This window comes from Esox lucius, chromosome 6 (assembly GCF_011004845.1).
Source record: "Esox lucius isolate fEsoLuc1 chromosome 6, fEsoLuc1.pri, whole genome shotgun sequence".
Classification (NCBI taxonomy): Eukaryota; Metazoa; Chordata; class Actinopteri; order Esociformes; family Esocidae; genus Esox; species Esox lucius.
The window spans coordinates 14,517,543-14,537,887 of record NC_047574.1 but is presented as its reverse complement, the minus strand read 5'-3'; the positions used below and the strand labels follow the sequence as shown (position 1 = coordinate 14,537,887).

The window sequence follows — 20,345 nt, the reverse complement described above, 5'->3', positions numbered from 1 at the left end:
AGGCAATGCGAGGAGAAGATAGAGATCAGAGGTTAAGGATGGGGAACCATGTTAGAATTAATCAGAGTATAAAAAACATGTTGTATACTGTATATGCATACAGTATATGTATGTACAGTGCCTTCGGGAAAGTATTCAGACTTTGTTATTATGGTCTGTATTGTGAAGATTAATGGGAAAAACATTATATTTAACTAATTAAAAATTTGACTGGATCCCGAGGGAGGCTGGAGATATTGAGTGTCCGAGTGGACCATGTTCTGCACCGCCATTGTCGAAGCGGTCGCTCGGAGCTGTGGCCGTAAGGTCTCAGGTGCCTATCGAGGCGGCAATCCCTGAACCCGGTGGTGGACACCGGAAGTAAGGGATGCCGTCAAGCTGAAGAAGGAGTCCTATCAGGGCTGGTTGGCTTGTGGGACTCCTGAAGCAGCTGACGGGTACTGGCAGGCCAAGCGGACTGCAGCCCGGATGGTTGTGGAGGCAAAAACTCGGGCCTGGGAGGAGTTCGGTGAGGCCATGGAGAAGGACTATCGGCTGGCCTCGAAGAGATTCTGGCAAACCGTCCGGTGCCTCAGAAAAGGGAATCAGTGCCCTACCAACGCTGTTTACAGTAGAGGTGGGCAGCTATTGACCTCAACTGGGGATGTCGTCGGGCGGTGGAAGGAGTACTTTGAGGATCTCCTCAATCCCGCCGTCACGTCTTCCATTGAGGAATCAGAGGATGAGGGCTCAGAGGTGGACTCATCCATCACCCGGGCTGAAGTCACAGAGGTAGTCAAGAAACTCCTCTGTGTCAAGGCACTGGGGGTGGATGAGATCCGCCCTGAATACCTCAAGTCTCTGGATGTTGTGGGGCTGTCTTGGTTGACACGCCTGTGCAACATCGCGTGGCGGTCGGGGACAGTGCCTCTGGGATGGCAGACCGGGGTGGTGGTCCCTCATTTTAAGAAGGGGGACCGGAGGGTTTGTTCCAACTATAGGGGGATCACACTTCTCAGCCTCCCCGGGAAAGTCTATGCCAGGGTTCTGGAGAGGAGAATACGGCTGATAGTAGAACCTTGGATTCAGGAGGAACAGTGTGGTTTTCGTCCGGGCCGTGAAACACTGGACCAGCTCTATACCCTCTACGGGGTGTTGGAGGGTTCACGGGAGTTTGCCCAACCAATCCACATGTGTTTTGTGGATTTGGAGAAGGCATTCGACTGTGTCCCTCGCGGCATCCTGTGGAGGGTGCTTCGGGAATATGGGGTCCTGGGTCCTTTGCTAAGGGCTGTCAGGTCCCTGTACAACCGAAGCAGGAGCTTGGTCCGCATTGCCGGCAGTAAGTCAGACTTGTTCCCAGTGCATGTTGGACTCCGGCAGGGCTGCCCTTTGTCGCCGGTTCTGTTCGTAATTTTTATGGACAGAATTTCTAGGCGCAGCCAGGGGCCGGAGGGTGTCAGGTTTGGGGACCACACGATTTCGTCTCTGCTCTTTGCGCATTATGTTGTCGTGTTGGCCCCTTCAAACCAGGACCTTCAGCATGCACTGGGACGGTTTGCAGCCGAGTGTGAAGCAGTGGGGATGAGAATCAGTACCTCCAAATCCGAGGCCATGGTCCTCAATCGGAAAAGGGTGGCTTGCCCACTTCAGGTTGATGGAGAGTGCCTGCCTCAAGTGGAGGAGTTTAAGTATCTAGGGGTCTTGTTCACGAGTGAGGGAAGGATGGAACGGGAGATTGACAGACGGATCGGTGCAGCTTCTGCAGTAATGCGGTCGATGTATCAGTCTATCGTGGTGAAGAAAGAGCTGAGCCGCAAGGCGAAGCTCTCGATTTACCGGTCAATCTACGTTCCTACTCTCACTCTGAGCTTTGGGTCATGACCGAAAGGACAAGATCCCAGATACAGGCGGCCGAAATGAGCTTTCTCCGCAGGGTGGCTGGGCGATCCCTTAGAGATAGGGTGAGAAGCTCGGTCACCCGGGAGGAGCTCAGAGTAGAGCCGCTGCTCCTCCACATCGAGAGGGGTCAGCTGAGGTGGCTCGGGCATCTGTTCCGGATGCCTCCGGAATGCCTTCCCGGGAAGGTGTTCCTGGCCCGTCCCACCGGGAGGAGACCCCGGGGAAGACCTAGGACACACTGGAGGGACTATGTCTCCCGGCTGCCCTGGGAACGCCTCGGTGTCCCCCCGGAAGAGCTGGAGGAAGTGTCTAGGGAGAGGGAAGTCTGGTCATTTCTGCTTAGACTGCTGCCCCCACGACACGGCCCCGGATAAGCGGAAGATGATGATGATCATGTAATTAAAAATTAATTATATAACACAACAAAATGTGGAGAAAAGGAAGGGGTCTGAATACTTTCCGAAGGCACTGTAGGTATACAGTGCTTTTTTCGCCTTTATGTACTGTTTCAAAATGTTGGATTTCAAATGAAACAATTATGAATAAAGGTTCAAGTATTTTCAGCTTTTATTTCAATGTATTTACAATATTTCAAATTCATGCAATTCTCTATATATTCTTACACAGAGTACCACTATTTCAGGGCACCAAAACTATAGGGAATATTGTCTTGAGAAGTGTTTCTAGTTAGTTGGGTACGTCCCATCACATAAATTATGCAGTCATAAGAACAGTTGCATGAACAAAATGCTTTCTGTTCCAATAATTACAGAGGGCACGGTATGTTCACATCATGCCAGTTGATTAAATATCCCTATCTAGTACTGGGTTAGACACGGTTGCCTCTAGAACAGCCTGAACTCTTCTGGCGATGAATTCTACATGGTGTGGGAGTAACCTTGCCACCCAGTAAACTGGCCGCTGTGTATATATATATATATATATATATATATATATATATATATATATATATATATATATATATATATATAGTACATGATTCAGGTAATGTTGGTGAAATTTCTAAATCAAACTTGTTACTGAATAATTACAGTGAAAGTGCCGGCATCAGACTTACAGCCAACAGGAACCAATAAACCCATAAAGTCATTAAACAAATGTATTTATTTTGACTTTTACAAATGTCTGTGAGTTATTTCATAATGAGCAATAATGTCAAAACCTGTTTAGTTGTAAAAAAAATTTTTATTAGCTAGCTAACACCGGCTAAGATCTATCACAACAGTAAAAATGTAATCTCGTAAACATATAAGTAATTGAGGACGACTGCTGTGATTGAAATGATTGAACTTGATCCTATGCATGAAAATACCAAGTACAAGCCACAACTGGGACAAAAAGTATTTAACTGCTCGCTTGTAAGGAAAGTAGCCGCAGCTCCTTCCAAATAACTGTCAGAAAAGAGCTAAGAGGAGGGGAAACTTGCTTCTACATCTAAAAACATCAAATGGGAGCTATATTACTGATCATAGTGTTAATCTTCAAAGTGTAGACAAAAGCTGCTTAAACACTCCATCTCAAAACCATCTAGAGAGATCCTCTTACTTTATTCTTTAACACAGGTCAAACACTAGTTAAAGATTTGCTCTTGCTTATCCTCATGACAAATTACAATCTGCAAAAGCCAACATGTGTGGTGGGGATATAAACAGGAAGTATTTATACATTATACTACCACAGGTAGTGTTTATACTTTGTACTACCACAGGTAGTGTTTATACTTTATACTACCACAGGTAATGTTTATACTTTATACTATCACAGGTAGTGTTTATACTTTGTACTACCACAGGTAGTGTTTATACTTTATCCTACCACAGGTAGTGTTTATACTTTATACTACCACAGGTAGTGTTTATACTTTATACTACCACAGGTAGTGTTTATACTTTGTACTACCACAGGTAGTGTTTATACTTTATACTACCACAGGTAGTGTTTATATTTTGTACTACCACAGGTAGTGTTTATACTTTGTACTACCACAGGTAATGTTTATATTTAACACTACCACAGGTAGAGTTTATACTTAACACTACCACAGGTCGAGTTTATACTTAACACTACCACAGGTCGAGTTTATACTTAACACTACCACAGGTAGAGTTTATACTTAACACTACCACAGGTCGAGTTTATACTTAACACTACCACAGGTCGAGTTTATACTTAACACTACCACAGGTAGAGTTTATACTTAACACTACCACAGGTAGAGTTTATACTTAACACTACCACAGGTAGAGTTTATACTTAACACTACCACAGGTAGAGTTTATACTTAACACTACAACAGCTAGAGTTTATACTTAACACTACCACAGGTAGAGTTTATACTTTATACTACCACAGGTAGTGGGGATCATGGAAACATAATTTAGATTGACAATGGAACACAAGGCTGATTTATTTTGAAATAAGCTAAGCTGCATGTTCAACGAGTTTGGTTTCAGATTATCATGGGGTACTTCTCATGAATCACGAGGTCTATGAAGCCCATTCCATAAGCCTTCAACTTGTTAAAAAAAAACTATCTGAATGAGAATTCCTTAACAGGGATATACATATGTCCCCTTACCTTCTCCTGTAGCTGGTACTTCTGTAGCTCATCCAGTACAAAGTCCACCTGCTTGGCTGTCGTGAGAGAAGCTATGTTGCCATCCAGGTTTTTACAGTAGTGCTGAGCATTGTCATAGCTCTCCCTGCTGGCATTGATCCTGAGGCAGGCCTCCCCAATGTGGTGCCAGCCTTCCCCACAGAGCTGAGCTGTGGACAGGGACAAAGAACTAATTTATACTCAGGTTTCTGAATATTGGCCTCAAGGTCCCTCCAGAATCTTTACTGGATTGGATTTTCAACTCAATTAGCAACACACACTAAACTGATATATTGTTAAATGGATGCTCTAAATTGATTGACACACATTGTAATGTGAAGTTAGATAATAAAGGACTCTACAATGACTATACAAGAATGTGTCTATTATGTTCTAGTATATACTGTAGTTCTGCTCTGACTGACAGGAGTAAAAAATAGTGGTAGAAACTATGTAGAGACAGAATTAGAAAGCTAAAACAAAAAAACTGTTTCCAGAGATTATAGAAAAAACAACATGGTTCCTCAATGCCTTGCTAAAAATGTGCCATTAAGATATCACAGGAACGTCAGGAGGTTTTATCATGGCCTCCAGGATGTCCTAAGACACTGGGGGTCAAACTCCTTCCATTGCTGTCTGGTTGCTGTGTTTGATTGCTCTGTTGGTTGCTGTATTTGGTTGCAGCGTTTGGTAGCAGTGTTTGGTTGCAGCGTTTGGTTGCAGCGTTTGGTTGCAGCGTTTGGTTGCAGCGTTTGGTTGCTGCGTTTGGTTGCTGTGTTTGGTTGCTGTGTTTGCTGAGTAAGAATTGAATTCAAGCAAACATTTTGAAAGGATTTTCTTGTTTTCTTTAAAAGATATTATTACTGGTCAAAATAATACTGATTCTTATTTATAATAACAGCTGATTTGAAAATTGCATGCTGAGATTCCTGCCTGGGATGGTGCTTTTAGATAAATATTCATTAAATCAACCATTACAGACATTTCTTATACTAACAGTGATGATTTAACAATAATTTGAAACACAATTTGAAACACTTCATGGGGGGTTTAAAAATGTCTAGCGTATTATCTATGGACACCACACGTGGTATCCCTGACAAGTGGAAGTTCTAGTTTTCAAGGAAGATAAAAAGAGTGTGCCTGTGATTATGGTGAAACTCTGAGAGGTCCTTTGGATTAGGTGAGCTGGAATCTATGGTCTTTTGGCACTTTATTAAGCTGTTAATCATGAAAAAGGCATTTAATTTAATATAATAGTGCATAATTTCTACTTAAAATATCAAAGGGACTGAAAATACACTATTTGTATTGAATGACTCAACTACTTTCTTCATCTCATAATTTCACTGCTTATTTTGGAAACTGATTACATTCCTGATCGGGATAATGGTTACCATCACAGGACTGTCATCACACTAGGAAAGAAAACGTTTTTCCAACCATAAAAGGCTATTACAAAGACGGCCATCCAGAGTGCAATGCTAAGGTGAAGAATAACAAACATATGGCTACAGTTACATTCTTTAGTACAACACATACATAAACACTTCAGCACTACTTAGAGAATTGCTAGTAACCTGAAGCCATAGTCTTGGGTCAAATTGAGTTTGAAACTTCATGTTCATTTTCTATACTTATTTTGCCAAGCATTCTTCAACAGAGTTCCATTTAATGTCAAATCAACCTCATCATAGAACTAAAAAGGCGGTATACTGTAGAGACTCCAAAGAGCAGAAAATGCAATCAGCATAGTATACAAAGTAACAAGACGCTCTCTTGCCAACACACTTCTAAGAGAGGAAGAATAGACACAAGGAAGGTCTGTAAGAGGCAGTATTGTAAGTGTAACTGGCATGACAAGCAGACCCAGACGGTTTATATAAGGTTGTCAGTAAACTTGCTTTCTCATCTAAGGACAATGTTTGTTGTATGGTCAGGAGGACAGAACAATTTAAAATAAGCACAACCCTGTTTCCAAAGTTGAGACGCTGTGTAAAATGCAAATAAAAACACTTTTTCTACAGAGCCATGCTGTTGTATTACATCTAGAATGTGGTTTGGCATTGTCTTGCTGAAAAAATGGTATGGGGGTGCATTATTGGTGCTTTCACAGATGTATAAGTCACCTGTGCCACGTGCACTAATGCACCCCCATACCATAACAAGACAGATGGTCCCTCTCCTCTTTAGCCCGGAGGACACAGCATCCATGATTCCAAAAAATAATTTTTATTCCTCAGACTACAGGATAGTTTTATACTTCGCCTCAGGCTATACTTAAATAAAATAGTTTTTTTGCTTAATCAGTCATATTTCAATGCCAATCAATGCCAACATTTCCTAATTTCTGCCAGGGTATACAAACTTATGAGTACAACTGTAATTTTCAAGAAATAATAACATTTCTCAGTGTCATATGTTGCCTTTGTACAATTTTTTATTGAATATAGGGTTTAAATGATTGGCACACCATTGCATTCTGTGTTTATTTACATTTTACACAGCGTCCCAACTTTTCTGAAAACCCGGTTGCAATTTATACTCTGTAATTTCACCACAATTAAGAACAAAAAGGGATTGTATTGGAAAATAACAACAATTTTGTACCTTAATCACTCTGAGACACAATTAAATTTTTACATTTTATTTAATTTGTAGTAGTATTTCAGAACAGATATCCAAAACAAATGTATTTTCCTGGATGCCTGGTGATTTTAGTCTTTAACACACTCACTTACTGGGCTCTTATTTGTGAGACAGTCGAGGCTCCAATTTAGTCATCTAACATAAACAGTTATAATTGGCCTACTTCCTAACACTGGAGAGAACAGTGTATCTGTTGATGTCCTGTATTGGAGGTGTGGGCTTGTGTGTATTTTGTGTGTAAATCAGTATCTGTGCTGTGTCCATGAAATGCATGTGCTTGTATGTCTCCTCTCTATATGTGGGTGTCTATATTTATTCATGTGTGCGTCTGGGTGCGTTGGTACGGGTTTGTTTGTGTGTGCTTTTGCGTTGAACTCCTTCTGGAGCTTGAAAATTGAGAGCAATAAATCTACTTCAGAGACAGGGGGGGGAAACATGCTTTCCCTGGGGAAACGCTACAAGAGCGTTAATAATGCATCAAACATTGGCATAAGTTCTCAAAGTATTCAAACTTGCTTGAAGCTGTCAAACAGGTAGTCAGCTTAGGAGAGTTATGCTTGTTTGGAGCCTTTGGACTCCAAGATGTGTGCATGTTATTTCTCACCAGGGATTGCATGGCACTCCTGCTGCTGGGGCTCCCATTGACAGTTGAGGTTAAGAGAGCAGCTTTTACAGTTGACCAGCTTGCTGCAGATCTGCTCATTCCTCACATAGCATTTGGTGAAGTTCCTCACAGACTAGAAAACAAAGATCACAACCAAAAAAACATCAACCGATTTATTATGCTGGTTCATTTACCTCAAAGTATTAGGGACATTTTACTGCAACAGGAGCAATGGCCAAAAACAACTAGCAAAAAGTATGGAATACCCACATGTCCAATTCTCTTAGCACCTTGCTTCCACACAGAAAGCTGGTGTTCTGACAGCATAGATGGGGGAGGGGCCAGGGACAGAGGACCTCTATGCTGTTGCGCTAGCTCGAGGGTCAGCTACAGACAGAGATGAAACAGCAGGAGCAAGCATTAGGCTAATTGACGCTGTTGACCAAGTCAATTATACAATAGCAACTTAGTAGGTCATTTACCATAAATTTACTGCCTTGAAAATAATAGACAACGCTGCAGAGTTAAATCTTCCAAGGTTATGTACAGAATGGGATATTTTTTTGCCTTATTGCACAGTTTGTGACGTTGGGACAAAAATGTTCTTTCTGACATTTGTCAGAAATTTGTAATTCGCGTAAAGTCACTCCTTAAGTGGCCCTTCACAAGTGAAAGATGTATTAAATGTTGGAAAAGGTTGAAATTAGGAAGTTCTGTCTGTGCAAACCCCTTTGAACTTTTTGCTCTAAGTTTTTATTTGTTATCCAGTAAGATATAATTGTACAGTACAGTGAATAATTCATTATTTTGTCTCTGTACTGCAACAGTGAATTTCAAATGATATAGTGATGAAGCTATAACAGACTGTCAGCGTAAATTTCAGAGTGACATCTATATCAGACGAACCATTTAGAAATAACAGCACATTTTGTACACATTCCCACCTTTTAAGTGTATCAAAAGTATGGACAGTTGGTCTTACAGCTGTCTCTAATTTGGCGGGTGTGTTAGTTTGCATGATGACTGAATGCAACAAATAGCACTCAATGTCTGTTCTTGATTTTGTTTTGCATTTGCCTTTGGAGTTGTTTTTTTTATCTATGCAAGTCCAACTGCAAATAAATCAGAATATTTATCAGATAAATAGCCAAACCATTAAGTGAACCAAAATACACTGTTTGGCACCTTAAAAAGAACAAAGAAAGCTCTGGTTCGTTCAGCATTGGCCAATTACTTGGTAAACCAAAGAAGACATAAACAATGGATGACCAAAGAAAGCTCACCGTAATGAAGAAAGAAAACAACAAAGAACTGTCCAACAGATCAGACATACTCTCCAAAAAGTAGGCTTGGATGTGTCAGCCAGTATCATTCACAGAAGAATAAAAGGTGCAATAACACTGCTCTGCCTCAAAAACAGGTTAACCTAGAAAGTACCTTAAAGAACCTGCAGTTCTAGAAAATATATTCTGGATAGATGAGATGAAGATGTGATGGTAAGAAGAAAGGGGGAGAACGGGAACTGACATACTACCAGACCAGTGGAACATGTTGGATGTGGTGTAATGTTCTGAGCCTACTGTATATGGCTGCCATTGGAACTGGCTCACTTGTGTACATTGATAATGTAGAGGCTGACAGCAGAAGCAGGAGGAATTCTGAGGTGTACGGAAACATCTTGTCTTCTCAGATACAGCTAAAAGCCTCTAATCCCATTTGACTGCACTTCATCAAGCAGATATAGAATTAACTCAAATGCAATGCTATAGCTACTGTGGAGTTGTCAGGGCCAAAAAGTCTAAAGTTGATATTTCACACAAAAATAACACTAAAGTACACAATTAAGAGTAGAAATAACATGTTTTTGTTTGTTTTATAATAAAAATGGTATTAGTATAATATTACTATTATAAACCACAGCACTGTGAATACTTGGTTCTGACTGGCTTAGGGGGGGGGGGGGGGGGTGTTAAAGAATGGGCATTAAAAGATATATGGGAATCTCTCAGATAGAATTAATGACATAAAAAGGAATTCTCTTCCCCCTCCATTCAGTACAAAACTTTGGAAAATTAACTCTGCAAGCTGTGTCGTCCATTATTTCCAAGGTAATGTATGAAGTGTCTGCAATTATCCATTAATTAATATCCTGACTATTCATGCAGCATAATGTATTCACTACTAACTAATACTGTAACATCCCGGCTGTGATTATGCTGTCTAACTACTTCACCCTGTAGGGAGACTCACAACAGTGCAGTTGCTAGAGGCAGAGATGCACTTCTTGTCTTCACACCACTGACAGCCATTGGTGTTGGCAGTGCAGCTGACGCAGTCAGAAAACCTGAAGCACCTCTCGTCTGCACTATCTGAAAGAATACACACAGTTTAACAAAGGAACAAAGTTAAAGAACATGGTAACAGCTCTGGATCAGTGTTAACTGGAGCAGAGTAGAGACAAGGCCAGTGTCTTTGATACCTGGATTCTTTACACAGAATCCTGGTATCAAAGACAAACAACACCAGAGAACAGCAGGTCAAGAGACATATTGACTTAATCAAACCAGAAAAGGAACCAGGCAAGCCTACTTAAGCCGGTCCGCAATTAAAAGTGATAAAAGTAGTTGCCTTCACTGGATTCAAACCCAGATCTCCCATGTGAGAGGCTGTGTCTTTAACCACTACACCACAGTGCCATATGTGTGCCCAGTGTTGGTATACTGTAGCATCTTGACGTAAGATCATTTTGTCAAACATTATGCTAAGTTTGAATATTAAGTTTACCTCCACCACAAATTAATAGTATTGCTTTTGCCACTGGCCGTTTGAACAGCTTATTAGCCAGTAATGTGCTTACTAGTATATAAAATACTCCTTGGAATAGTCATAAGAATTGAGCAAATGCTAGAGAGACTGAATATGAACATAACACAGTCAAAGCTATTTCATGGCACAAAAACGTTTGTTTTTCTTTCATTCGTGAATGACATTGATCCAACAACAATCAATATAGGTGAAAATAACTTTTTCGTCAAGTGAAAAGACAGGATAATCATAGAAACCCCCACTCTTTTACAGCCCAATTGCTTTTTATCCAGCCTATATAAGCCCCAAAATCAAGCACAGATGCGTACTTCCACCAGAATCAAGCACAGATGCGCAAATCCACCAGAAATAGTCGTAATATAAACAGTTTAATTTTAGGCTTACTAAAACGTAGCTACTGAAGGTTGTAGCCAGCAAAGTTTTTGTCTATCCTGACCAAAAAGCATGCATGGATGCTTACTTCGAAAACAGACCAGAAATACTTGCAATATAGCCGTGAAGAGTTTTATTTTAGGCTTACTATAACACAGCTACTGAAAGTTGTAGCCAGCAACGTATTTATCTATCGGGAACCAATCCTAATGACCGTGATGAGATTTGAACATGGGACCCATTGGTTTCAGGCCCGCGTCTCTAACCACTACGCTATTTAACAACGGGCAGTCAGTCAGCCAGTCACTCACTCACTCAGTAAGAGACATTCGCTCTTCTTGGCCGGCTCCGTTAACGCAGTCCGGCACATCTTTTTAACATAGTTGACATGCAAATGCCCCCAGCAGCAAAACAGAATGGCAGAGGGGTTGTAGAGTAAAATTGAAGGATGTATCCCAATAGTATTTCCCATTATGCAGTCTCTGAGGACATGGACACTGCCTTTGAAAAATAATTGTCAGCCTGCCAAATGGGTGTGTCTTAATCCTTAATCCATCCTGATGACCTGGTTTGACATGACTCTAACTGGGTCATCAGGACTGAATGGCAATTGATGGCAATATCTGTGCTCAAACATAATGTGTGAGTATGCCTGTCCTTTCAATCAGTCCAGTGGAGCTAATCCCAACTCATTCCGTCCATGTCAGTATTCACAAACTCTACAAATGACATACTAGATTATTATAGAAAGAAATCAGATAAACTGTGTTATAATCTGTCATCAACTAAAGTATGATTTCATTAGATAATCACTGGTCCAATTCACATCTGACACCACTCGAAAAAACTCTTAATTGTGATTATCATCTTATGATAGGTTAGCCCACAGATACAAACACTACAAGTGTTTCTGCAACCACATTAGTGTATTTTTTGAATAATGGTAATGGCCTCCAAATGCAATAATTGTGTTGGTCCTGACCTTTTGTTCCCACCATTATGTACACATGCTTATGAGAAATCAGACATAATTATTATTACTCTCATGGTGAGGTTTCAGACTATTCAGTGTAAGAGCCAGACAGGAACACAAGAGTTTGATGTCAAAAGTGAATTGGCTCAACCACCAATGGGTCAACTGTGGTGCATTTATCTAGTAGTGGTTAGAGGTTTAGAATGTAGGGCCAGTGATCAAGAGGTCACTGGTTCAAATCCTTGATCCGACAAGGTAAATAGTCTGTTACCGTGCACTTGAGCAAGTCGCTTAACCCTAACTGCTTATGTAATGTAAGTTATTCTGGATAAAAGTGTCTGTTTAATTACTGAAATGTAAATGTACCAGAGAAGGAAGCAAAATCCTTCCTTTCCCACGGGATATGTACAGACAGCAACATGTGAATCTCAATCATTGTAAAAGCTGCAAGCTGGAATCTCAGGAAATGCTACGCACACTAACATCCAAGGTTAGTACCAATAGGTATGGAAACTGTGGCGAACACAGGGCAATGTCGTGCGACACATACTGGTGCGCGTGGGGCAGAATGGAGCGGGCACGCTGCTCTTGGCGTGGCTGGTGTCCCAGGGGACACACTGGTCCCTAAGCCAGACACAGCGGATGCCGGGACCGGCCGTGGCACAGCGCTGCTCCTCAGTGAAGGCCTGGCAGCTGGGAGGTGTGTAGACCAGCACGTCGTTCAGCAGCACGCCGGAGAAACCGCCAAACACATACATGGACCTGGCAGACGGCGCAAAACAATGCACATCATCACTGACATCATGAAAAACAAACCAAATCATGGAGGGCCCGAACACTGAATACGGCTGACTGACCCATTGCTGATGACGGAGGTGTGGCCGAAGCGGTTGAAATCCCGGTGGAGATCTGGCCGGGGCAGGACGTTCCACACGTCACAAGCTGAAGAAAAAAAAACAGACGTGGATAACAATATACAGTTGCACAGAATTTCATTCAGTGAGATCGTTTCATAGAATAAGAGGCACCGAACATGAACAGATGTATCATCTGTAAGATCAAGCAGTCAAACGCTATACCCAGAAATGAGACCTCACACCCTACTATCACCCAGGCACCTGTTTCCAGCCACTCACTGGAGCTGTGAATAGATGGCTTCTATTTCTCTGTAGCCAGGTAATCTGAGCTCCTTGGCAATTCGCTTCTCCAGCCCACCCAATTTGCCAGGCTCTCTCTCTCTCTCTGCTACACACTTTTTAATTCAGCAATTAAGACAGCTTCAGGTTCATTAAGAAACTACAGGGGTAAAGCAGTGTTCATTTCCTGTTTTGTATTATAGCTCAGCAGGCCTATACCGTACCACATACTGAACACGGAAGAGTACAAGGGTCACGAAGCACACACACGCTGACACACATTCGCACACTCAACACAATCTTCAATGGAAGTGTCAATTTAGCATTTTTAACACTGTGGACAGAGGACATGGCGCTCTGGAACAGTGAGGACGTTCTGCATGAATATTATTGTCCCCTTGTGTCTGTGTTATTGCCTGCAGTTCTGGGTGAACCAAGCCCAGACATGATAGAAAGTGTGGGTAAGGAAAGCAGATACATAGGTGCCATACCTTGGACCCACAGTGTCATAAAAAAATAACTACATCTAGAAAAATATGCCTTTAAAATATAATTAAAGTTTAATCCACTGCAGTGTTATTAGAACAACCTAATGGGGGGTTTGATTTCCAGTCTCTTAGGACCACTGTCAGGAAACATCACTGAATCATGGGTAGGCAACAACAGCCCACAATGTAACAAGACAGATTGTCTGTCTGAGATTAACTACTAATCTGTTCAGAAAACAAATCTAGAGTCCTTAGAGCAAACAACTAATAACAGAGTGAAAATGAATGTAGGCAATGTCGATTTCTTCACTTTGTCAATATCACAAGGCAAATCATGTAAAAATGAGAGTACAATGTTACATTTCCCCAATGTTAGTGGGATCCAAGGAGAGTTTAAAAGGCAACCTCTTTCCATAATGTATTTGAATTGTTTATGATGTGGCCGCCTCTGAATATGACTTCATAAACCAGTTTATTCCTCCATTGATCTTGTCTGTTGGAGAGTGTAGAGGGTGGTGTAGAATAATGTCACGATCCTCTCTTTTACCGTTTCAATTCACAACTTTCTGATGCTTTACTGCCAACGCATTCACTATTGCATTAATATGTAAATGTGCCATTTACCCAGATGAGTTGTCCAATATAAATTGGGCTTGGCCATTAAATGTGCAGCCAGGTTGCAAACGACCACGCTAAGTGCTTGGCTAATTAGGACTGCTGTTTAAAGGGAAAGACAAGTCAACAACACCGGTCCAGATCAGAAGGTGGTCACATCCCAATGACCAAGGAGATGGTGTAACCTCGTTTCTATGTGACGGACTCTCTCGGCTGGTCTGATTCCGACCCACACTCCATTTGGTAGGAAATGTGCATAGGTGATTCAGTGGCTGAAGGGACGGACCAAAATATGTACATGTGATTACTCCATATTACAAGTAGTCTAAATACAATCCTAACATCGGAACTATCTAACGCCTACTTCTCTGAAAGCCTGGAGCTAGAGTGGGCCCAATGGGTCTTTCCACAACCTGAGGTGTGCGGAGATATCTGATTTTCTAGGACCCCTGTCTCTCTATAATGAAACTCCCTGATACTTATCACAATACCCCACCCCCGTTTAATTTCCTCCCAGCCAGGATATTGGCAGAGGAACAATGAATAATGTACTGGAGGCTAGGGAGATGACACGAGAATCAGCAGACAACATCGGCAGCCCAAGAGTGACGGGGAAATCAAAACTATTCTAATGGCAGACTTAATGAAATGCGGTTTTGTGTTCTGGGGATGCTTTAAGCGAGACTGTCTGGAGTTCCAATATAAACATAACATTCTTCCCGAAGACGGCTCTGCCTGAGGTGGGGGAGGATTCCATTTTTAATTAGAGTTTATTTCCCCAAAATCTAATTAGAACTATGAGGATCCGGTGATGGGGGGGGGACTTAAATGCAAAATGAAAACTGCCTTCTGTGTCAATCTGAATTGAATCTCATGCAGAAGAAAAAGCACAAAAAGCTAATAATGTGCACCCCCTCTAAGGTTTGCATAGAAAAACTTAAACAAATTAGCTCTTAAAGTCGTCTCTCAGCATGTGTTGCAGGGCAGACGGTGAGAGGAAGCTCCAGAGTGATGCCACAGGTGGAACTAATTAATTCGCTCACATAGAGAAGAGAGAAGAGCAGAAAGGAAGTCTTATCAGTCCATTAACTACAGAATGAGACTTTCAATACATTCAAGTGTCCTTTAAAACTGGAGAAACCTGTTGACACTTGAATTGCTGCTGTACAGCAGTATGCCGCAACGTGTATGCCACAACACTTGAGTAAGAGGAATCATTCACTGTGGAGAAAACGCTAAACGCTAAGTTGTTCCATTGTTGTGAAGACAATGCAGTAACTGAAGTGGATAACGCCTTCCAGGAATCTGCTCTCCCTCTAAGAGGTTAATCATGGAGAGTGGTCTCGCCTAGGCTTCAGTGTTAGGTCTGGATCACACTCACTAAGCCAAGCTATACAACCATGAACATAAAACATCTGTGGCTTTCAGATTATAAAAGTGGTCTTTCTGCCACTTGGTGTGGCGTCCTCCGAGAGATTGGCCTAAGGCAAGTACCCCTGAGAGAGAACCGACCCTCCATGACGGAACCCAAAGGCTTCAAAACTATAGTTCAGTTATTCAGCGTTATTTAAACACCCTGTTCCCCAGATATACCTGCATTTCCTTCTTTGAATGTATTACCATCTAGTACATTAATGACTCATTGGCTGCTTAAAGGATGGAAATGTCCCAATTCTGTCTGACCTACTATAATTGCCCTCCCAATAGTATGCAGCGAATTCTACAAGATTAAAAGCCTGAATGAGTATGGCATCCATGCATTTAAAGCCAAAAAGTTTTTATGCATTTCACATTCAGTAAAACTTTCTATTTTTATACCCCAGCAAAGCCAACTGTTTAGAATGCATGCGTGGATATTTAGACAAAGCCACTGCCTTAATGCCTTTCTCTTTCCTCCCTCTAGTCCAAATTTAGCAATTTCAAAATCCGTTATCTCTCTTGTGTCTTTGCACTCGCTTTTTCTTTTCTCCGTCTTCCTCATTTTCTCATTGCTCTCGCACCCCTCCTTACTCATTTGTGCAATAAAGTTGGTGAGGAGTGACTGGTGGAGTCAAGGAAAGGCTGTGGAGCTTTTAGGATGTAGCACTGATGAATAAATGATCCAATGTGTTTAGTGGGGGGAGAACCTGCACAATGCTCAGACCTCGGCGGAGTTGTAAAATGGGAGATGTAAACAAACAATGACTCTTGTTGCACCTGATACGACATCACTTTCCATTTTGCAACAAATCTGAAAGGACGCGACAAACCTCAAACTCTCTAACTCTTTCTCGCTACTCTTCCAATACCCGTCCGTCCTCTCCTCCTCGGTTTGTTCCCATCCATCTCCCCTCGTTCCTGCCATCCGATTCTCCCCCCCCGCCTCCCTCTCTGTGCTCAGCATGCCCTGTAATACCCCTGCAGAGAGTCACTGTATGCTAAACAAATATTCATAAAGGCGCAGACACCATCTGGACAGCTCCATTCTGCAGCTCTTTATGGGGTGTTAATGATCCCCACTGTATTACTGTCAGCATCAAAAGGTGAGCAGTACAGTAACTCACATCAGGAGATCCCGCGTAAAAACCCAGGGAGTTCAAACCACACACACAAGCAGGCAGACGCACGCTTCGACCAGACACACGCTCACACAGGTCCAAACTTCACTAATAAACCCCTCCGTTTATTCTTGCAGGAAATAGATGACTAATTTCGAAGAGGGCTACACAATGACCTGACCAGAGGGTAATGAAGACTATAATGAGCAGTTGTGGCTAGCTTTTGGTTTATGGATAGTTCAACTTTAAAGTGATGGCCCTTTGTTTTAAAAGCAGAGTTACAGGCATACTATACTTTGATTGTAAGGAATGCGACCTCAACATTATTGACATCAGAATGTTTTTAACAGCATTTTCACCCAAAATACAAACACAACCACTACTGATGCTCCTTCTGTTTAAATAGGCTTCCTGACTCTTATCAAAATCCGCTATAAATATTATAACAAATTATTAATATTATTACTAAATATTATTATAATTGTTATTATTGATTATTATTAATTGTATTAGTCGTTTTAATAGTATTATCATTATGGTCGCCCTGACTATCCAATCGAAACAAATCTGACCACGTCTGTATCTACAGTAGTTGGCAACCCCCATTTGGAAGAATGTGTAAGAACTGTTAGATCAGAATGTTGTCATGTCTCAGGTATCTGGGGCCTGTGTTTCACCCATAGGGGAAAGTTTCTCTTGCCTTTAATAACAGACTAGGCCCTATGGCTAATGCTGCTGTATGTTGAGGTTAAAAGTCACTGAGTACACTTTCCCCAGGGCTGCAGGATGTCACCTGCCAGTTCTTCTTTGGTTACGCACACTATGTGATCTGCGTGGCCTGAGAGGCGACTAAAACAGGAGAATGACAAATGTCGACGGTGGCTTCAGGGGGTCAAGGGTCAAGTGAGTGGGCGGGTGCGTTCTTGTGGCGATGAATGTGTAAATTGCCTGCATGGTGGAATGTGCGGTATTGTATGTTGGTAAGTGAACTTACGGACTATGGAACCTCTACACTTGAACCTGAGGATTGAACTTCCTGAGGCCTTCGCCTCATATCAGAGAGCGTCGCACTAAAGAAGAAACTGGTATTTCATACTTGCAGCCGGTGAGGAGGGGGGTGCTTGTTACAGAGGATGTGTGCACTGACATGATGGGTCCTTACCTATGTCATATGCCCGGAAGTCAGCTGAGAAACACTTGGCTCCGTTACTGAGGGATGTGTCATTGTGGGTGTTTCCTCCAAATACCAGCAGAGTACCACCGCTCAGAACCGCAGTGTGGAGATACCGCGCCAAACCACTCTCCCTCATGATCATCCTGTCATCACACAAACACACACATCAGCTCTGTATTCACGCTGCGTACATGTGCTATTTATGAGATGTGTGTGTGCATATCATCGTGCTAAGACGTGCGTGTGCATGAGTTTATCCCTGGGTGTTAATTACAACAGTGTGTGATCCGTCCTGGGTCATGTATCTTATATGCAACGGAACAGTTGCCTTGAAGGTCACTCTCCATAGGCCAGGTCAAATACCCAGACAGACACTATCAATAACGTGGCACCAAGGACACACACACACGCACACCCATGCACACGCATGCGCACACGTGCACACACACACACAAGAGAAACTCTACAGAAATATACCGAGGCCCAATTTACAACCTCCCATTGTCTGCTCTGCTAGTGTCAAAGTAGAGCGCTTTTTGCTTGATGCAGGCCCTGCTGTCCACAACCCTGTAGGTGGTGACAACTCCCCGACTTCCTCTCTGCAGTTAAATTAGCTAGGGGTTCAATAAGCTAGGGGTTCAATTAGCAAGGGGTTCAATTAGCTAGGGGTTCAATTAGCTAGGGGTTCAATAAGCAAGGGGTTCAATTAGCTAGGGGTTCAATTAGCTAGGGGTTCAAATAGCTAGGGGTTCAATTAGCTAGGGGTTCAATAAGCAAGGGGTTCAATTAGCTAGGGGTTCAATTAGCTAGGGGTTCAATTAGCTAGGGTATAGGCGTTGGTCAGCAAGCTTTGGCATGAGGACACATAGGGGCACATAGACTAACTTATCCAGCGCCAACGGACAGCTCATCAGACATGAAATAGAGACAGAAGTCTGACTGAGGCACCACAGACAGACACGCACCGGTTATCCAGGACTGTCAAGGCACAGGGCACAGTGACTGACTGATGGAGGCCTCTAGAGGCAGACTGCTTCCTTTACTCAGTCAGAGGGAGAGAGCAGGGTGAGAAGGAAAGGGTGAATCCTTCTCTGTCACCCATCCATCGGCCAAGGTGCACTGGAGACAAATCTGCTTTCATACCACCTTATTCAAGTAATCTCTGGGAATCTCACCAGCTTATCCTTGGGTATATTTCCAGCATATGCTGCAAGCTTATGTACCTGACAACACAGCGTTGACTATTGCATTAGTGTGCTTTGACAAGTCTGCATTTCCACAGTCAAGACACAGTGTCTAAACACAGGCAAGACGTGCAGGTGTGTAGAACACGAGGGCTGTCATTTACCTAATGGTATGGGATGTGAAAAGTCTCCGAAGTAATTTGCTTTGCAGTCAAACCTTTTATTCATTATGTTATGTATTTCAAAGCGTGACATATATTTGTAAATGTATCTGGAGCGCTTATTTAAGTATATAAGAAAATATTTTAGTTGTCAATTGTTTTATATTCCACCTGCATTAAAGACTTTGACACCAATATTTTGGGGGTATCAGCGTGGGGGTCAGATCTACGATTAGATATGACCCCCATGTGACCTCTGTTTGGGCTCATGGGAGAACCAGTGTGCCCAGTGCCACTCACTAGACTTCTCTTCACTTTCTGTAGGCCCCTCAAGAGTCCTTCTCCAGATCGAACCCTGGCTTTTCAACCACTCGACAGTGTGATTTTAAACAGATCGTGACAACACCTTGGCAACAACTAGTCAAATGTCATCCACAGCGGGGGCAAAGCAATACAGGGTATACATTGACTTGTAACTACTCACTTTAGCAGATAAATCAATTATGTTTTACGGGCCACTGGGGAAAATGGCCTTAATTTACTGTCAGAGCTGGCAAGAATGACACAGCTTGTGAAATTTCAAATGAATATGCTTCCACTGACACATGCAAGAAAAAGGGACAAACAGACAGAATGCCAGACAGACACTCTCTGGCAAACTAATAGCACTCACCAGGTCCGTGTGGGCACCTCGTAGCGATACAGCTCGTCCACTAGCCCATATTTGTTGGCGGGCAGGGCTTTGTAGCCCCCGTGGACATACACACACCTGCTGGAGCTGTCGTACACACTGCTGTGGCCATAGCCACCCTGGACCACGGCCCCACTGGTGTCAGGGACCTGCCAGACGTGGGTCCCTGGGGAACAGAGAGGGAGAAGGGAAGGGCTTCTTAGTGGGACTGGGCCAACGTCATCCGGTCAGCTTGGGGACAGGCAGCGTGACACGACCGTGACCGTGCACGGGGCGTGGCAAGTGAGAGTGTGTGTAGAAGTCTGACTGAGAGAGAACGAGCCAGCTGGATAAAGCACTCGGTTGCACTTCAAGTCCCCTTGTAGCAGATGGATTGAGGGATGGAGGGATGGAGTTGGGGAACAGTTTATCTACAATATGTTTGATGAACTCCATGT

General features: G+C 42.6%; 1 protein-coding gene across 2 annotated transcripts in view; it reads right to left on the bottom strand.

Annotated features, from left to right (window-relative positions):
* Positions 1–20,345, bottom strand: part of atrnl1a (attractin-like 1a) — a 247,344-nt gene that overhangs the window by 176,210 nt on the left and 50,789 nt on the right. For both annotated transcript variants that reach the window (XR_004575815.1, XM_010869853.3), the window contains exons 9-16: positions 19,891–20,074; positions 17,861–18,015; positions 12,780–12,864; positions 12,473–12,684; positions 10,002–10,120; positions 8,022–8,138; positions 7,752–7,884; positions 4,481–4,668 (exon numbers count right to left, since the gene is read on the bottom strand). Coding sequence is in view for 1 of the 2 variants with exons in the window: in XM_010869853.3 (XP_010868155.1) it covers positions 4,481–4,668; positions 7,752–7,884; positions 8,022–8,138; positions 10,002–10,120; positions 12,473–12,684; positions 12,780–12,864; positions 17,861–18,015; positions 19,891–20,074 (1,193 nt within the window). In the remaining variant the exon portion in view is untranslated. The remainder of the gene's footprint in view (positions 1–4,480; positions 4,669–7,751; positions 7,885–8,021; positions 8,139–10,001; positions 10,121–12,472; positions 12,685–12,779; positions 12,865–17,860; positions 18,016–19,890; positions 20,075–20,345) is intronic.